Genomic DNA, 20,583 nt, shown 5'->3' with positions numbered 1-20,583 from the left:
GTGTGTCAGCGCTCCTGGGAGACCAGCTCTGTCCTGGCAGGATCTGGGTACAGAGAGCTCTGGCACAGGGTCAGCTCCAGGTGCAGACGGAAACCAGAGGATCCTGCCCAGACTGCTCCTTTGTTCCTGTGTTCAGAGGGCCCTGGGCATGTCCCTTTGAGCAGAAGTGGTGGTCTTACCTGTGCTCTTAGGTGTGTCAGCACTCCTGGGAGACCAGCCCTCTGTCGGCAGGATCTGGGTACAGAGACCTGTGGCACCGGGTCAGCTCCAGGTGCAGATGGCTCTAAAATGCTTTTTAAAAGAGTTTGCAGAAGAAAAATTTAGTTCTCCACTTTGTTGCAAAGATGGTGCAATGTGTGTTTTTTGACCGCTTTTGATCAAGACTGCATTTGAATGTGTAAGACAATGTAGAGACTTTATCAATCATCTACTTGGTCATCTCTCCTAGAGATTTCCAGTCATTTGGTAATATTTTAATTATGCTTGCTTTCTGTTTACTGGACCTGGATCTTGCAAGCTTTCATAATGCAGTTTCTTTTCGAGTCCCTGTGATCTTCCCTCTCCCTGATCTGTAATCCTCAAGCAAAGACGGCTTTGTAGCTTCCTTCCCAGTATTGCTATCCACCCCCCCACCCCCCCCACACCCCCCCCCACCCCCACCCCCGTGTACCCCTTGGAGCTGCCTGCCTTCTCCACTGCTGGGCCGAATAGGAATGTGAAGGTAGTCCTTAGTCCTGTTCCCAGTCTTGTAAAGGAGCGCTTCCTGTTTCCTGACCCTTCCCCCTGGCTGGGCCCTGCGGTGCAGTGTGCAGTGATCCTCAGCCTGAACAGGTTTCCTGCCTCTCCCCCAAGGAAGCTGGGTGTGGGGTCCACCTCATCCCTCTGACATCAAACCTTTTCCTTGACATTAGTGACCAGAACATTAATAGTCTTCTTCCAGGGGCAGCCTGCTGTTCCTTGTTTCTAGGTACAAGGCCTGTGGATGGCAAGGAAGGGGCCTTGTATACCTCTGCCCTTCTCTGTCTGCAGGTCACTCTTGTCTCCTGGACCTGCTAGACAGGAGCTTTCCTCACCCTTCCCCAGCTGCTGCCACATTTATGCCATATGCAGGAAAATACAGGGAAGCAGATAGAGTTCAGATAGCCTTTTTCCGACAAAGATGTCTTTCTCATGGTTTCTCTTACTATTTTATGAGCAGTCCATGGGGGGAAGAAAATAAAACTTGTGGTATTAAAGACAGAAGAATTGTAAACTCTCATGGTAATCCTCAGTTGGCCTTAAAGTCGTCTGTAAGGTTAAGAGGAAACAGACATGATTTGTATATGATTTCTTTCCTTGAGTGTTAGTTGCTGTTCATTTTCATTGGTTGCTAATGTACTAAAGATATCTCAGCTTATGTAAATATGACTTGTATAGGTTGGAATTTAAAGCTAATAGCAGTGGTGCTGCCCGCATACGGCTAAATGTAGGTTTCAGTAGGAAACTCATCACCCCACACACCTCGTCTTGTTTTTTCAGGCAGGGTTTCTCTGTGTGACCCTCTCTGTTCTGGAACTCTATGTGTAATGTGTTAGAAGCGCAGATTACTGTGCTTTCCTGTGACCTGCTGAACCAGAGACCTCCTTGTCAGACGCCTGTACCGGCCAGTGTTGAAGCCTCGACTGCTCTGGAGGACAGGGCTGGAGGGCAGTGTGGGCCGTTTTCTAAGTAGCTCTGGTAATTTACTTCATACCAGTAGTGCAGAGAGGCTCAACTAGCATCCTGTGTTCAGTGTTCCCAGATTTGCCTTCTCAGCGCCGTTCTTCGTGAATTAAAAGTCAGCCATTGGTGAGCGCATCACCGCTCTCATTCAGCACTCCTGCAGCGTTGACATACGTTCATCAAAACTCTGTACATGTGCATTACATCGAATTTTTAAAAAAAAAACCATATATCGTTTTCGGTTTTAAACTTTGTCTATTTTTAAAAAGCAGGTCCTTGATTAAGACCTCAGCTTAACCATTGTGTGCTTTTCTTCTAGCTCTTGTCTCTTCTTTTTGAAGATTTGTTTAAAAAGTTTAATTCAGAAATGAAGAAGATTGCAGACCAAGTGATTCCTAAACAAAGAGCAGCCCAGTTTGACGTCGTGAAACACATGCGCCAAGACCAGATTACCAATGGCATGGTCAATGCCATCTCCACGGTGAGTCTGCAGCCTGTTTTGCAGTTTGTGACTTCATCAAGTGGACCAGAAATGGGAAAGACTCTGGGAACCCCTGTGACAGAGGTAGAGATCATAATGACACATTTACACCAGAGGCAATGAGAAAATCACATATGCTCTGAAGTCAGTGTGAGGTTTAAGGTTCTCAGTAGGAACCCCTAGGCCAGAAGTCTCAAGACTGCAACTCTCTGAAAACACTAAATGAGAAATTTTCAAAAGTAGTTCATAAATTTAAATAACTTCTATTTTTTCCTATTTTTCTTTAATTTTTACTATTATTACTTTTAGGTCTATTTTACCTGTATTTTTCCTATTTTTATTAACTGTTGAGTTCCGACTGTGCTTAATTCACGATTGAACTGTCTTGGGTATGGAGAAAGAACAGCGTGGGGTCACAGGGTTCCGTGGGTCCCTCATCACAGGCATCCATCCCCCGGGGCCTTGGAACGGCTCCCCATGGATTGGGAAGGTCCACTGTACAACTGCTAAATGATGCTTCTCCCTGTGTGGCAAGATGAGATGTTTGCTTACTGGGACAGGGGAAATCTCTTGGTTGAAGTCACTCCGCTCATGGGTACTCTCCTCCATTTTTCTCCTGTAATAAAATCGACGAATTTCAGGCAGATTTCTTAGTTGGCCTCTTTATCTCAGAATAGGATTCATATTCTTCAGAGCTCCATCTGGGCACTGAGCCTGGTCCCTGCAGCTGCTGTGTTATTTAGGGTCTGTCCGGCTGTTGACAAAGGTTATCAGATAGGTATCTGTTCGTTTCAAAACTCATAGCAACTGTAGTCCTATCTGATCAAGTCTGCCTCCCATCTGATGTACCAGACACACAGTTAGTTTTATGGATGGGATCTTGCCTGCCCCAACAAAGAACATTGTGTCCCTGCACATTGACTCCCATAACCATGAAACAGTAGTGTGGGCGTGCCTCAGTGCTCAGCCTAGGAGATTTAGTGCGTCTGTGTAGGCAGCTACTGTAGAGGGGCCTTTGACACATTAGCCTCCCGTGGGCCAGGTTCTCAGGATAGAAGAGCCTGCAGTGTTAAGCACCCTCCTGCTGAGGCTGCTCTCGTTCCTCCGACCATGTTCCCTAGGCCTCAGGAACATGGCTCTGTCCTCTCAGCGTGACGCTGTTTTGTCTCCTTGACCACCTCTGCATTTGAAGGCATTAGGCCTGTGGCAGGTGTGTCCAGATTGAGGGGACCCAGGAGTGAAACCCCAAGAAAACACCGTCACTAAGTTAGCCTCACTGTGGAGCAGTTTCAGGCTCTCGTCCTCTGCTGCCTTAGGTTTTGTCCTGCAGAACAGGAGAACAAATTCTCTCAGCTTCATTCCCCACCTACTTCCTGTTTGCCAGCAGGCTGCCTTGCGTTAGCTCTGTGCAGAATGTTTGCTGGTTTCCTTACCCTCTGGGCATAGCTCTCATCTGAAGGATACAGGTAGTCAGCTGAGTATGCAGTAACCAGACACCCATCCCTGAGATGCCTGTCTGTCTGCTCTTGGCTTTTAAGGTGTAAAGTTTCATACCTAAAATTTACCACTTTGCCACACTGTCAAAAAGCTAAAGGTTTAAAATAAATAGATTCTGGGTTTAACAAAGTAAAACGTTGCCTCATGAGGGACATGCCCTGATGTCATAGTGTAGTATAAACCATTATTGGATTTCACAGAACCACACCAGTTTTCCTGACTGTAAGTGCATCCTGAAATTGAATAGAAAAGTTCATGTATTTGCCCTCTGTTTTTCCTAGAAATTCACAACTTTCACCTAGTTCTAAAAGAGGAAGCACCCCAGTATACACAGATTTCCTCTATGAAGTCATGAAGACAATTGGGTCAAGGTTTTTTTACTCTGCTCTTTCAAAACATAATATTTTCTGTAGTTACTTCACACTGCTGTATGTTCATATTTTGGGGGGATATCACATTACTGTGTTCAATGAATATAACCAAAAAATTATAATTAATTTGTTCTGACATGTTCAGTATACATGAGATAAAATTAACACTCAAGGTTTACTCATGAAGTCCATTTTATTTTATTAATATTTCACATTAGCATTGGGGACTCTTCTGGGATGAGCGTTTGGAGCTTGTTGCTAGCCACAGTGTGGCTTTGTTCTGTGCCTAGAAAACCCCAGCAAATCATCTGGCAGAGTTTTAACTTTAGTTGTGTCATGTTGGTTTCTATCGTTAGATCATGGCTGTGTGTGCATTAGCAGGCATTTGCTGAGACAACCTTCCCAGTTTACAGAAAGGTGAGTAGCCTCATGTGTTTCGTCTCTCTACAGGGAAATTGGTCTCTGAAGAGATTTAAGATGGACCGGCAGGGTGTGACCCAAGTGCTGTCTCGCTTGTCCTATATATCTGCACTTGGCATGATGACAAGAATCTCTTCCCAGTTCGAAAAAACAAGAAAAGTGAGTGGCCCTCGTTCTCTGCAGCCATCTCAGTGGGGAATGCTCTGTCCCTCCGACACACCTGAAGGAGAGGTAAGGTACCATGAGCATCCCTCTGGGGTCAGAGGTCATACCTGTTGAGTGGGAGTCTGGGGTTCTGCTTTTGGACCCATGCACGAGGTCATTTCTTCCATTGTTATTAACTGCTTATTTGTCAGAAAACACTGCTGCAGCTTGTCAAGGCTACAGCGTTGGGAAGGCAGCAGGCTCTGATTCCATATCTTATTAGAGGTCCATACACAACATTTCTCTTTCTCATTTTACCGTGAGAATCGAACCATGCAACGAAGAGGTGATTAGGATGTGGAGCACGGAGAGAGCAATTGCCTGTGATGTGCAGGAGCTCTGAGGAGCTTCTTGTTTTCTTCAGGTTTGCCTCGGCGAACCCACGGACACATTGGAACATATAATCCAAGACCTAAAGTAACTCAGACTTATACAGGAAGCATAAGCCATTACCTAAACCCAGAATCAAAGGATTTTGCCAAGATTTAATTACTTAGCCTCACTTTCTCCTCTGTCTGTTCCATGGCCCTTTCTTTATAGATTTTTTTTTGTTTTGTTTTGTTTTAAGATTTATTCATTTATTATATATGAATACACTGTCGCTGTCTTCAGACACTCAGAAGAGGGCATCGGATCCCATTACAGATGGTTGTGAGCCACCATGTGGTTGCTGGGAATTGAACTCAGGACCTCTGGAAGAACAGTCAGTGCTCTTAACCGCTGAGCCATCTCTCCAGCCCCTTTATAGTTTTTTAAACAGTGTGTGTGTGTGTGTGTGTGTGTGTGTGTGTGTGTGTGTGTGTGTATGTGTGTGTCTGTCTGTGTGTGTATCTGTGTGTGTCTGTCTGTGTGTCTGTGTCTGAGTGCATGTGTGTGCACTACTTACATGCGGGTAGCGCAGAAACCAGAAGAGGGCAGGTAATAGTCTTGGGGACTGGAGTTGCAGGAGATTGTAAGCTGCCCAGCGTGAGTGCTGGGAACCAAACCCAGGTCCTTGGCCTCACTGCAGTCCCCGCCTTTTCTTTCTCATGATATTGTTCTTAGTGTCACCTGACTCTGTTTCTTCTGAGTCCTAGACTAACGGAGGGAGGTGGGCCACACTGAGTCTTCAGGCTTCTACACTACAGGCCCCATAAGTATATGAGGACTGAAAAAAAATAAGTTAGTAACAAGTGAAAGGTGTCGGCTTCAAAGTGTAGGAATTTGCTAAGACTCAAAAGAGGGGAAAATTAGAAGTCTAGGCAGACTGGTTTATCTTAAACTGTAAGGAAATTCATACTAATTTTATATAGTTTTCAATGTATACATTGTGAACTTTAAAGTGCTAAAATTAGGGGTTGGGGATTTAGCTCAGTGGTAGAGCGCTTGCCTAGGAAGCTCAAGGCCCTGGGTTCGGTCCCCAGCTCCGGAAAAAAGAACAACAACAAAAAAAAAAAAAGTGCTAAAATTAACCAAGGATTCCCTCAGCCAACACTCATAGCTAAGTTTATTTTCTGTCTTTCCTCATTAGGGTTTCTGTCACTCTGAGGGGGCTGAGCCCTCATCAGCAGCTTCTCCTGGGCTCTTTTCAGGGGCTCTAACCCTGCTACTTAGGTCCTAAGTCTCAGCTGATCTCCGTGACCCCTGCATTCCTGGGGTTTCTACTTCAACTGAGGCTGCACATCCACCCAGTGGCCTCTCAGCTGCTCTCCATGATGCCTTCGTGCCTTCAAAGCCAGTACCACCTCAACATTCTTACATGTTACTAAGTTGGGCGGCCTTGGTTCTCTCTCGACCACAGCTTTTGCATGCTGACCTCCCAGACTTACCATCCTCAGTGCTGAGGCTGGGCTCTCCTCAGTCACTGTTACTGCTTCAGTCCCAGCTCTCCAGTATCGGTGCTCTCAGCAAAGCAAAGGTTTCACTTCATTGCTTTTTAATTCAAAATACTAAACCCCCGTGATAGAGTCTTTAAGGGGCTCTCAAACGTCTCTCTGAATCCTCATAAGCCAGGCCTCCGTTGTCTCCACTGATCTCAGCGTTCTTATCTTCCAAGTGTCCACAGAGCAACCCACTAAGCACTCAATAGTTTTTCCACCCCAAAGTTCAAATGCTACCACAATGTCCACAAAGCACACAGTCGGGTCTGTGAGAGCAGAGCCTGTTGACCTCGTACCAATGTCTGTCTTCCATAGGGTTCCGTTGCTGGGTTAATGCCATGACTATAAGCAGCTTGGGGAGGAAAGGGTTTATTTAGCTTACACTTATGGCCATACTCCATCCTGAAAGTAGGAATTGAAACAGAAGCCATGGGGGACTGCTGCTTACTGCCTTGCTCCTCCTGGCCTGCTCAGCCTGCTTTCTTATATGTCCCAGGCTCAGCAGCCCAGGGGTGACACCACCCATGATGGACGGGGTCCTCCCACATCCATTACTAATACATGTACTGCAGACCTGCCCACAGGCTGGTGTTCTGGAGGCTTTCTTTTTCTTTTCAGTTGTGGTTCTCAGATGACCGTAGCTGTGCCAGGTTGACAATACTAGCCAGGACAATGTCCTCTCTTGTTTTTTGAGGATAAATTCCTCAGGTTAAGGAGTATTCACATTTTAAAGGTGGGGTAATTTGTTTGAGGCAGTGTGTGTGTGTGTGTGTGTGTGTGTGTGTGTGTGTGTGTGTGTGTGTGTTTGAATTTCACGTGTCCCTTTCAAGGCTGTATTCTTTTATGTTGCCAACAACAAAGTGGTGAGCATTTTTCAGATGCGAGCCGTACTTCACATGCTACCGTTTATTCTTAGACGTGACTGTTGTTTTTTGTTAGGCCTGCGGTTTGGTTAAGAACTTGGCCCTCATGACACATATAACAACCGACATGGAAGATGGACCCATTATTAAGTTAGCTGGGAACTTGGGAGTAGAAGATGTGAATTTATTATGTGGAGAAGAGCTCTCTTACCCAAATGTATTCCTTGTCTTCCTGAATGGTAGGTATGCTACAGAGACTAGGTCATCCTAAGCCTATGTCTCTCCCTTGGTGGGGGTGGGGGGTGTTGAATGACACTTTCACGAGGGTCGCATATCAGACATCCTGCATATCAGGTGTTTACATTACAATGTATAACAGTTGCAAAATTACAGCTATGAAGTAGCAGTGAAAATAGTCTTATAGTTGGGGGTCACTGTAACGTGAAGAACTAAATTCAAGGGTTGCAGCATCAGGAAGGCTGAGAACCGCAGTCCAAAGCTAACTTTTGGAAGGAGAGAGACGATATACTATGTTTTTATTTAGAGCATAAACATACTTTAATTCTGACACTAGGCATATCTTAATTTATTTTTTATTTGTTTTTATTTAAAATAAATGTTTGTCATGCAATATATTTTAGTTACAGTTTCCCTCCCTTGTTTCCTCCCAGGACCTCCCATCTCCTTGCCCTTCCAACTCTGACTTCTTTTTCTGTCTCTTTAGAAAACAAATAGGCAAAACAAAACAAAGCAAAAACCCAAACTAGAATAAAACAAAAACACAAGAAAGAGCAGAAACACATACACACCATCAAAACCCATAAAGCGAAACACTAGTATGGTAAGAAAAAAAAAAAGCCTAAACAAAGAGCCATGAGACAAAAAAAATCTCCAAAAACACCACTAAGTTATTTTTATCTTGGTCACCGCTGCTGAGCACGGGCCCGCCCTTAAACTGTTTAGTATACCCAGAGAGACGCCACTGGGGCAAGTAACTTTTCTTTAGGGAGTGGCTGTCAGTTGCAGATAGCTTCCAGAGGTCCAAGCTAGATGGGGCTCCAGGGCTGAGAGGGAGAGCGGTGGACACAGGTGCCATCCCTGACCAGGAAGCTCTCCCCAGCAGACCTTAATTTAAAGGAGGAAATGTGGGGTTGGGGATTTAGCTCAGTGGTAGAGCGCTTGCTTAGGAAGCGCAAGGCCCTGGGTTCGGTCCCCAGCTCCGAAAAAAAGAGCCAAAAAAAAAAAGGAGGAAACGTGAGTACACAGACAGTTGATCCTTTGCCTCTGGTGCCCAAGTGTCTTTAGTTTTATTGGTTTCGGTGTATTTCATTGCTATGAAGGGACAGTGCGAGCAAGACAACCCTTATAAAGGAAACTTTGAATTGGGGCTGGCTTACAGTTTCAGAAGTCCAGTCCATTATCAAGGCAGGAAGCTTGGCAGTGTGCAAGCAGGCATGGTGCTGGAGGAGCCGAGGGTTCTACATCTCGATCCAAAGGCAGCCAGGAGGAAACTGTTTTCTGTAGGCAGCCAACATGAGACTCACTCTGTCACACTGACCATACCTGAGCATACATATGAGATCTCAGAGCTCCACTTCATAGTGACACACTTCCTCTGGTAAGGCCAGACCTCCTAATAGTGCCACTTCCCATAGTCCGAATGTATTCAAACCATACTCCACACCCTGAGAACACAGAAGAGCACTGCTGAGGTCCGTCTGCTGCTTTCTCTCCATTCGCATCTGCTAAAATATCCATAGTCAGATAAGGTAGCTCTGTGTAGTGTCTTGGTTGCTAGTTAAATATGTACATAGTTCTGCAGAAACGATCAGATCAACTCACTCCACACTATTTAGCCTTTCAGTCACGTACAGCTGAGCACCTATGACAAAGGAGATGCTCTGCTCCTTTGGTCCATGTCCGTTTCTTCCTTCATGTATACTCTGCTCTCCTCCAAGCTCCCAGAGGCTGGCAGCTGTATGCCCACTCTTCTCCCTTTAACTTGGTAGTTGTATCCTGTCTGATGTGCTCACCTCTGGCCATCCCTTTCCCCCGATCCAGAGAGTACTATCTCTTGATAATACAAGCTCTGGAGAAGGGTCAGGACCTCAGCATGGCTGCCTGCCTCATCAGTGTTCCCCAAGGGTTCATGGGGGGCCAGCCTTAGTCTGCATGTCGTCCTATGCTTCCCTGGGTCCTGGGAGGTAAAACCTGGCATCTTGGTTTCCGGGAGGTCCAAGACAGAGTTCTCAGCACTTTCCCTCTACAAGACACCTGTGGAATGAATAGGCCAGGCTTCATGCCTGTTCTGGAGTGAAGCTCAAGGCCCCATCACCGTGCTGACAGCTGAGGGCAGTCAGGGGAACACTTGGGGAATTGCTCAGTCCGTGTCTAGTGTGATGGCCACAGTCTTTAAGGCCCTTAGACCGTCTTTGATCATACTCTTGGGCTGCTTCCTAGAGCCCTTGGATGAGCTCTGATGTTAATAACTTTTTAAATGACTACTCGGTGCTTCTCAGTGTTGTCATTGGATGTGTAGTTTAAGGCAGATTATTTTTTGTGTCTGACTCACCTGTCTCTTCTCCTATTAGGTAACATCCTGGGTGTCATTCGAGACCATAAAAAGCTTGTGAGCACGTTCCGGCTGATGCGAAGAGCAGGCTACATCAATGAATTTGTCTCCATCTCCACAAACCTTACGGACCGATGTGTTTACATTTCCTCTGATGGCGGGCGCTTGTGCAGGTGTGTTGCCGTGGAGACCTGGAGAGTCTCTGTGCACTTGGGAAGAAATGGTCTTCCTCTAGTTCTGAAGTTTGCTTTAGCCTCTTTTTTATTGTGAAGATAAATTTAATTCAGTTATCCCACAAGTTAGAGAAAAATGGGAGATTTGAAAACCAACAGGAGACATTTTCTGTTCTCCGAGAGTTCAGTCTGCCAGGAGAGGCAGAAACCATGACTAGAGGCAGCCAGCTGTGCTAGGAATGGACCTGAGTTGCTGTCTGTCGTTTTACTGGGTATGCTATGTGGCTAAGACCATTATCTGAATTATCTTCATTTTGATGAGAAACTCAGCGGTCTGTGAGGCTGAACCACATGCCCAGAGCTAGAGCACAGTAGACTTGGGTTTTCCTGGTGATCTTTAAATGTCACTTGACTCCACCGATCATGTTTTACCTCTGTAGTCTGCCCAGCTTTAAAGTCTTGGTGTCCTGACCCCTCTGGTGCCTGCAGTCCTTCCTGCCCATCTTCCACAGGATTTCCCGGGCTCTGCCTAATGTTTGGCTGTGGGTCTTGGCATCTGTTTCCATCAGCTGCTGGATGAAGCCTCTCTGATGACTGGTCCAGCTGGAGACCCGTGCCACGAGAGGGAGTTTATACTACCTAGAGGGCCGGGAACCAGAGGCTGAATAGTTCAGAGATGCAGGGTAGAACCAAACAGGACTGGCAATTAAAGAATAAGGAAGGAAGGAAGAAAGGAAAGAAAGAAAAGAGAAGAGAAGAGAGGAAAAAGTCAGTGAAGGGAAAAGTCATAGGCAGAAGCCTAGCATAATCAGCCTTCTGGTAAATTCTTAATGCTTCTAGTAAAGTAATTTTTTGCTTAACCATCAGAACTGGTTTCGCTTACAATGTTGCTGAAAATAAGATACCCACGTTTGAGTCCTCACCAGCCAGTTAGTGACCGTGTGATTCTGAGTATTCCTAAGTTTCTGAGGTTTGGTTCCTTGACTGTGAATTGTAGGTGGCAGTTCCTCCCTAGAACTCTGCTAAGAAATAACAGGTAGGCTGTGGTGTGTGCTTAGCTAGAGCTGCTAACAAATAGCTCAGGCCAGGCATAGTGGCCTTAATCCTAGCATTATCAGGTAGTGTGTCTCTGTGAATTCCTGGTCTCTGGTGAGATACTGCCTCAAGAAGAGGCAAGATGGGTGCTGGAGGGATGGCTCAGTGGTTAGGAGCACTGACTGCTCTTCCAGAGGTCCTGAGTTCAATTCCCAGCAACCACATGGTGGTTCACAACCATCTGTAATGAGATCTGATGCCCTCTTATGGTGTGTCGAAGACAGCTACAGTGTACTCACACACATTAAATAAATAAATAAATAAATAAATAAATAAATCTTTTTTAAAAAAGGAGGAGGACATGGGGTGAGAACAGCTTGGCCTTCTGGGGGCAGGAGAAGCCGTGGCATGTTCTGAACTATTCCTGTTCAGAATGTTTTCATTTTACCTTATCCATGTAATAAACATGTTCTTTAAAATGTTAGTTGTTATTTAGAAGTAAATTTGTGGTAGCAGACCAGAGAGCTGCCTAGAATGGAAATTATTGCACAAAGCGGCTTCTCTGGCTCCTGTTGTCGATTGGGAGCCTTAATCTCTCTGAGCTCCTGAGGTAGCAGTGGGCTGAGCTCCTGGGGTAGGCCAGGAGTGGGTCTCTGTTTCCTCACCAGAAGTCAGGACGCAGGGGGTCCTGCTGACTTCCTTGAAGAGAAGAGCAGAGCACTCTCTGCTCCTGTCAGCAGCTCATGTCCCTACTGTGAGTGCCTGGCTCCTCTTCTTGCCAGTTTCAGAGCGCTATTAGTCTTCATGTCGAGATTTGGGCTCCAGGATAGACACAGTGTCTGCTGGCTTCCCGCTCCCTCTGTAAGAGCTGCTTATCCAAATAGCAACAGCCCTTGACATTTCCATGCTGTGTGCCATTCTTTTTGTGGCTATCTCCTTGTGTGGTGGCAAAGCCCTCAGAAGCAAGTCACCACTGACAGTTACAGGTTAATCTGACAGAGTCCTCCCTCCACCACACCTCCATCAACCATTACAAGTCACCAGTAAGGAAAGGAAGCTGTGTTCTGTTCTCTATACACATAAAGCAAAGTATAGCTTTAAGTCTTGGTGACGCTAGTCATGTATCAGACCACCCCAAACCCCTCAAAACAGATGCTGTTGCTGTCCTCAGTGACAACTGCATAGGTGTTACAGCGGCTCTCCCAGGTATGGGACGTGTCAGGATCCCCAGGGCATGCCTAAAACCACCAATGGTACTCCGTCCTGAAAACTGAGACTGCGACTAAGTGGCCAGCAGGCGGGCATCCTGTCAGTGCTGTGTAGTGTGGATACACTAAAGAGAAAGGGAGCCCTTCCCAGGTAAAACAGAGCAATGTGGAACAGGATTCGGCACCATGCCCAGATACACACATCATTTAAGACTGATTAGACTACAGTCGGCCCCAAGGGACTCAAATCTCCAAAGCACCGGACCCCTGAAGCATGGGTGAAGGGCGATGGCTCTAAACCACCTGTTGTACTGGGAAATGAAGAGATGCTTCTGGATCACCATTTGCACAGCTTACAAGATACGGTGTGAAGATTCTGTACCCTGTGTAGACTATCGATTATGATCTTTGTGTTGCTTTTCTGTTTAAATCCAAATGATTCTTGGGATAACTGGAGGAAATTCTGTGTAGTCTATTCATACTCACATGAACATACAGTTCCGTGTGTGTGTCAGAGAGGGCTGGGGGAGAGAAAAAGACCCTACGTGTTCATACAGAAAACACTACTAGGTGTCACCAAGCAACCCAGAGCAAGCTGTGCGTCTGCCCTCGCTCGTTCCATGGTGGCAGATAGAGCTGACTGCCGTCATTCTTCTATGACGTATTCTTTCCTTTTCTAGGCCTTACATCATTGTCAAGAAACAGAAGCCCGCAGTTACCAATAAGCACATGGAAGAGCTGGCTCAAGGTTACAGGTGAGCGACCAAAGGTAGAAAATACTCATCTCTTCAACTAGGTCCTGGCGTGCTCCAGTCAGCTGCGGCGTTCCCTGACACGTGCTGCTAGGAGAGTCTTTTAATCTCCGGTCTATTCCCTCCCTCCCTACCAAGGTTGCCAGCAGCCAATTACGAATTATTCCCCATGCAGCTGCCTGCACGTGAGGAAGTTCTCACCACCCACGCCATGAGGAGTGCAGAGCCTTGGTAGAAATTTCCGTCTGTTAATACTTCCACCAAGAAAAACCCCTGTGGACATACTGTTAACACGAACACCGTCTCTAAACTCAGTACTTTTAGAAGTGGGGCCCAGGTTGGCAAAAGTCAACCTTTAGTGCTTCTATCTCAACAGCTCGTGAGTCGTGAATGACGTGTTGAGACATTGATGCTCTCTAAGAGAGCACGGGATGTGGGGAATAAGTAAAATCCAGGGTCTTCCATTGTCATACACAGTGCTGTGGTCAAGTCGCCCTCCTGTCTCTTTTACCAATATTTTCCAGGAATTTTGAAGATTTCTTACATGAGAGTCTGGTTGAGTACTTAGATGTGAATGAAGAAAATGATTGTAACATTGCGCTCTACGAACATACAATTAATAAGTAAGTAAGAATCCCATCAACCACAATTAAAGCTCATCTGTCCGTGGACTTCAGTGCTGTCTGCTTCACTGTCTTGTCCAGACCGTCTGGGGGTCGCTCTGAGGATGCTGTTTTGTAAGAAAGCACCCCTGTCATTTGTCCCAGGGAAGTCCCCACACCACTAGTGAGTAATCTTTAGATTTGATCATCCCTCTTAAGCGTGCGATGCTCAGTGTATACATTTAAGCGGGAATTGCCTCTCTGATTTTAATACCCAGCTACTGTAAACATTGAGCAAATCAGTCAGGATGCATAAAATATGATTGTCTCTCAGAGATAGGAGTTTGTCAATGGACATCTGAAATCTCATTGTTAGAGGAGGAATTCCACACGTAGTGTGGAGTAAAAATGTCTCCGCACATATGTGCAGTGTAAACTCGTCATGCCAGTGTGTTCCTAATACTTCTACCACAGTGGTACTTTGGAAGCATCTGCATCCAGTTTGGGAGACGTTAGAGGACATCTGCACAGCTTGTCTGTGACATGTGTCATTAATGTACAACTTGCCCCAAACTGGGATTTTTTCAGTTATGTTTTTAAAAGGGATTTTAATAGTCATCCTTGATAACTGTTTATATCTTCAATCACAAGCAAGTAATGTTTTCTGCTATAAGATATATGTATTATATTATTTGTATATATTACCCCTTCAGATGGTGAACTTCTCAAACTACTTTTATATTCCACGTTTCAAGAAGAAGTATTTTATAATGGACTCTTTTTAGGGATAGGGTCTTCTTACTGATCCAGAACTTACTGTGTAGCCCAGACTGACCTCATACTCATAGAGCTCCATGTGTGCGTGCGTGCGCGCGCGCGCGCGCGTGTGTGTGTGTGTGTCTGTCTGTCTGTCTGTCTGTCTGTCTGTCTCCCAAGCACTGAGGTTAAAGGTACGTGCCCGTCTGGCCTGCAGTTCACTCGGAAATGACAGCTCTGTCTGTCCATTGTGTTTCTATAGCTCTGGTTGCTCTTGCCTCACGATGTACGGAGGCTGCGCTTTCTTCCCATCTCTATCTTCCACTCAGCCCATGCTGCTGCCATTGCTCATCCCTGGTAGCTGTCCTGGCTCTCGGAAGCCCTTGCCGATATCACTGGGCTCCTAACATGTGCTTACACTTGGGTCGCCTACACCCTCTGCATTCACCTTCCCTAACTTACTGTGACAGCCATACCGGGCTCTCTTCAATGCCCGGAACACTGAATGGCTCCTGTCTCTCCTTCTGACCTGTACTGGAGTATCACTCTGTTGGGAGTCTCTGAATGACTGCTTTTAAAACAAACAGCCAGATCTCGCCCCCACCCCTCACCCCACTTTATTACTCGTGGTTACTGTAGAGTAAAGTCTTACTGACTTACTTGCATACAGTGAATCTGCTGCTGTAGGTCATTAGAAAGCAGTTCCCAAGCACCAGTCACCAAGATACTGTATTTACCAAACTCATTTTATTTTACAATATGGTAATTATTTTGCTCATAGTCAAGATGTGTTTTTAAATGCAGATGTCCATAACACTAAAAAGTGAACTTAAAATGGGGATGGACCCTGTTGGCAAAGTGTTGGCCTGCCATACCCAAAGCACCTTGTAAACCCCAGCACCAAATCAAACCAGCTACAATGTCAGGTGCGGTGCCCAAGCCTTTAATCCAGCACTTAGGAGGCAGAGGCAGGCCGATCTTTGTGAATTCAAGGCTAGCCTATCAACACAGTAAGTTATAGAATAGACAGAGCTACAAAGTGAAATCCCATCTTAATAAAATAAAACCAAACCTGGTTTAGCTCTGCACACCTGCATGTAGTCCTGTGACTGAAGACATGGAGGCAGTAGGATCAGGAATTGAAGGTCATCCTCAGCCATATAATAACTTTCACCCTGTCCTGTGCTCCAAGACCCTGCCTCAGTGAAGAGAATGAGCCTGCTTTCTTCCCCATCCCTCCAGACTCAGTGGTTCCCGTGAGCTTTCTAAGTAGGTCCACAGGGACACCTGTGGCCTACAGGACTCATGTACAGACCACAGGGACACCTGTGCCCTACAGGACTCATGTACAGACCACAGGGACACCTGTGCCCTACAGGACTCATATTCAGACCACAGGGACACCTGTGCCCTACAGGACTCATGTACAGACCACAGGGACACCTGTGCCCTACAGGACTCATGTACAAGCCACAGGGACACCTGTGCCCTACAGGACTCATGTACAGACCACAGGGACACCTGTGCCCTACAGGACTCATATACAGACCACAGGGACACCTGTGCCCTACAGGACTCATGTACAGACCACAGGGACACCTGTGGCCCTACAGGACTCATATACAGACCACAGGGACACCTGTGCCCTACAGGATGAGTGTATAGACCACAGGGACACCTGTGCCCTACAGGATGAGTGTACAGACCACAGGGACACCTGTGCCCTACAGGATGAGTGTACAGACCACAGGGACACCTGTGCCCTACAGGATGAGTGTACAGACCACAGGGACATGTTTGCACTTTTCAATTGACTGTCCTGTGAACACCTTGTTGTTAGTGTGGGCACATTATTTGCCTCCATATATAGTTTGTTTAACCTGGCCCCTGATGGAATTTAGTGGTTTTATTTTGATATCAAGTAAATGTAACTGTCTTACGTATAATGGAATCTCTCAGTCCCTGTTCAGGAGAAATAGACAGTGATTGTGATTCTAAAGGGAATTATTTTTCCTTTCCATAAAACTAAAATTTAGAGCATTTAGATATTCACTGTTTATGAATAACTATTTAGTCTTTAAAAGACACTGTTTTGTGATCAAAGAAAATCATTGTGCTTCACCTGGGATCTTGTGCTAGTTATGTTAGTCATTGAACCACATCCCCTACCTAGCTCTGTTTTACTCTAGGGTAGAAAATTCTGCTTTGAGCTATGCTTCTTTAAAAAAAAAAAAAAATTAAACTTAAAAAAAGAAATACCTATTCTGATGCTTCTTAAAACAAACCAAGACAAACCCACCTAGACCCTTTCCCAGCCTGCTGACACAGGTACAGATATGTGAGTAGCCCCCACACCTCCGTTCCCCACCCCATCCCTGTCCCCACCCGCTCACCCCCATATCCCCATTCAGCATAGCTTGCTGTGTGCTGGAGAAGTAGATGAGGAAGCCGGAGACCTTCTGTCAAGTATGTCACAGCCGACCTCCACAGCGGGTAGGGGCCTGCTCTTAGAGATCACCCTCTCCTCAGGCGCCCTGAACCTTAGAGGCTGGGGCTCTAGTTCATGGACCTTTGAGTTAGGGACACAGGATTGCTTGCTGCATGGCATGTATACTAAAGGTGGTCTGTGCTACTTTGAATAAGATCCCTTACACCCTCTGGCTGCTCTTTCCCAAAACCACCTGTGCTACTTTATAATTTCTCTCAACCCTGAATTTTCTGCAGAAATTCAGAATTATTATGAAATAACCAAGGTTCTGACAACTGCTGGTCAAATGTCTATGGCAGGCCCTGTCCTATAGGAGTGTTGTGCTAGGCACTGATACATATGAATCTCTAATAGCTGTAGTTAATGAATAATTATGATTTGGGGAAGGGATACTCAGGATCAAATCTAGGCATCACACATGCTAGGTGGGTTCTTTACCATCAGCATATAACCTCAGCCCTTGATTATTTTTATTATCCCACCATGTCCAAAATATTATATCATCATGTAATGAATATTTTTAAATGAGATATTTTACATTTTCTCATTGCAAGTCTTTAAAATCTTATACATAATAGCTAAATTTCATTAAAAATATTAAATCTGATAGAACTTTTACAGTTGAAGAGGTAGATTAACAAATTTAAGTTGTGTGAAATATAATGACAGTTTAGAATAAAATTGAGTTATTTAAATTTAAACTTGAGTTTTAAATTTTAAATCCCTTAAAATTGGGTAAAGTCTAAAACTCATCTACTCAGAAGCCTACTGTTTGAATCCTTCGGTGGACAGTCAGCGAGTGACCTTGGCTCTGGTCTGCATAGGTCTGTGCCATTCTCAGAGAGATCTGTTCCTTCCCCCCACGTGACACAGAGGAAGAGCAGGCTGCTTGTCTGTGGGGAAGTTACTGATACCGTACTTCAGTGTTTCTTCTCTCACTGGTGGTGTGCACCACGACAATGCTTTGCTTCTATATCAGCACTTCTACTTACTGTCTCCCTTCTCTCTTGTTTCCATCCCCGATAAGAACTTTTATCACAGAATAGTTCAAACTCTTTCGAGCTTTATCTCAGCATGTTTTCTTTTGCCAGTTTCATTAGCATCAAAGCTTATTATAGCTCCCTTGAGGACCTAGGAAATAGTATTTTTATTTAATTAAACAGACACTGATTCAGCGCTTGCTGTCCGACCACTGACATCTTCATTATCGTTCCAGAGACACCACCCACTTGGAGATTGAACCCTTCACTCTTCTCGGTGTTTGCGCCGGCCTGATCCCGTACCCTCATCACAACCAGTCTCCAAGAAACACCTACCAGTGTGCCATGGGCAAGCAAGCCATGGGTAAGGTCGCCTTTGAAAACTGCTTCTGAACTGTGTGGAGAAAGACTTTAGTCTTTACTCTCACTACTGTGTGTCTGGGCCATTCAGATGCTGGTGACACCGGGGTTTACTAAGCTCAAAGGAACTCCCCAGACTCGCAGATCTCAACTGGTTTCCTTACAAAGTTGCACATAATAAATTTCCCATAGTTGTGAGAGTGACTACACACGTGAAAGCCCTGAGAAGTGTGAGTTGTTAACCAGGATTGCTGTGTGAAAGAGCAGAACCTCGGAAGGCAAAGGGAGGAGAAGGTTGAAACCATGAGAGGTTTGCCATGTAATGTGTACACCTAGATTGTCTGTGTGCCGGTCTCGAACCTGCCTTGTTCGTGCAGGTGCTCTCGTGTCTCCTAAACCAGTGTCCAGGTCCATTTCTTCCCCCTCTGGTTTATTGCTACGTCATCTATCCACTGAGCGAGACCTGGCAGTCAGATGTGGGGGAGGAGCCTGAAAATGACGTCAGCCAGAGTGCTCTGCTTACCGGGGGTCAGTGCAGTGGGAGAGTCCGCCACCCTAGACCAGTAGCTGGGATCTGGGAATTGAGAGAGGGAGGCCGCTTTCAAAGAGGAAATAAGAGCTAGTGCCTCAGGGGAGTCTCGATGTTTGGTGTGTCTCTGTGGTAAGATGTGGTAGAGAATGTGTGCTGCACAGAGGCAGGTACGACGCATGAAGCCGGACCAAGAATCCACCCCATAAACAAGTTCCACTTACAAACTTGTTGAAAACATCGTTCAGATCCTAAAGAACTTAATGAATTTTCATTCTCCATAAGACACGCCATTTCTAATCTCAAGGGCTACAGCAACTGCAGTTTCAAGCATTGTGAACGGTAGAGGGGAAGGGTCTGCATTGCCACGGTCAGCCCCTGTCTGTCCCTCTTCCAGCTGCAGCTGGTCATTAAGAAATCCTGCTATCACGACAGGCAGGAAGTACAGATATTTCTTCCTGAGCTTCACGCGCCCTTTGGCTGGCTATGGAGAGACGGAAAGCATATTGCCCCGCCACTGTTTACCTGAATAGCGTAACGCCTGGGCAGTTGGGGAGAATTCCCAGTGGGAAAAGCTCAACAGTGGCTCATCCATTTGGCTTGCTATTCATCCTCAGTGTGGGCCGGTGTCCGGCCTGTGCTCCTGACTTGCTAACAAGTTGAAATATACAGCACTGCACCCCATGTGCCATGAAAGGGCTATCACTTCTTTTGGGTTTACCAAACCATTTTGTTTGATGATGTGAATCCCCACTGAAACAATGCACCTTTTGTGTGCAGCCTTCAGCAGAATTAACAGGGCCAATCACTGCATGACTAATGCCACTCGTTTTGTTTGAAAACACAAACAGAAGCACCGGCCATCTTCAGTGCGTGAAGCTCTTTTAAAAATAAACAATATAAAAGGAAGAAAAAAATATTTTTATCATAACCCTTCCCACCCCCTAAAAAATAAAAAAACAACCTTTATTTTGTGGCCCCACATGTCTGAAGCCGGTTGAGTTAGTTACCACACACAGTTAAGCAGGATCAGTGTGCACAGAAAGCCAATTCAGTGTCTGTAGAGTTCTTTTGTCGTCTTCTGTGTGAAGGTTTTTTTTCCTCGTTTTGTTGTGAGTGTCATTTGCAATTCATTGTCTGTGTTTTCTGAGGTTGGTGTATTCAGCTGCTCTGACCCTGGGTCCTGCACATTTAGCTCCTTGGATACAATCCTCTGACGTTACTGCTGACGCTGGCAAGACAAAAGCCACTGAATATCTTAAGTCATAAAAAAAAAAAAAAGCCTTTGTTACTGTTTGTTATGATTAAAGCACACCTGACTGGGAAGGAAAGCGTAGAGACATGCATTTAAAGTTGGCACATGGCATGGGCGCGTTTCCCTTTGGACACTAAACTGGCTGCAGGAGTACCAAGCAGGATCTGTGTGAAAGACACCGAGGGGAAAGGTCAGTGAGAGAAGCCAGAGCAAAGACCCAGGTCTGAGGCAAGCCCAGCCCTTTGAGGAGTCTGCTCTGCATCCTTTGAGCTCCGAGTCTTGGCAGCTGGGAACTAAAAGCCACTTTAAAGAGGATCCATTTCTGAGACTCTTAATCTCAGAGTCCGTGTGGATTTTCCAGAGTCGTCTTTTACTTGTTAGTCCATGCAGAAAGTGAAGGAAGCGGTCTAAATACTCCAGCCAACCTGGAAGAGGTGCTGTGTCCAGCTCCTGGCCCTTTCCATACCAGCCCCTTCC

At 45.8% G+C, this 20,583-nt stretch overlaps 1 protein-coding gene across 2 annotated transcripts in view; it reads left to right on the top strand.

Annotated features, from left to right (window-relative positions):
• The window catches only part of Polr3b (RNA polymerase III subunit B), a 104,152-nt gene that overhangs the window by 39,792 nt on the left and 43,777 nt on the right, over nucleotides 1-20,583 (top strand). For both annotated transcript variants that reach the window (XM_087557813.1, NM_001191878.1), the window contains 7 exon segments: nucleotides 2,021-2,182; nucleotides 4,501-4,701; nucleotides 7,473-7,635; nucleotides 9,988-10,141; nucleotides 13,065-13,139; nucleotides 13,661-13,759; nucleotides 18,199-18,326. In XM_087557813.1, the coding sequence (XP_087413939.1) occupies nucleotides 2,021-2,182; nucleotides 4,501-4,701; nucleotides 7,473-7,635; nucleotides 9,988-10,141; nucleotides 13,065-13,139; nucleotides 13,661-13,759; nucleotides 18,199-18,326 (982 nt within the window).

This window comes from Rattus norvegicus, chromosome 7 (genome assembly GCF_021556685.1).
Source record: "Rattus norvegicus strain SHRSP/BbbUtx chromosome 7, alternate assembly SHRSP_T2T, whole genome shotgun sequence".
Lineage (NCBI taxonomy): Eukaryota > Metazoa > Chordata > Mammalia > Rodentia > Muridae > Rattus > Rattus norvegicus.
This window is presented reverse-complemented; position numbering and strand designations above follow the sequence as displayed.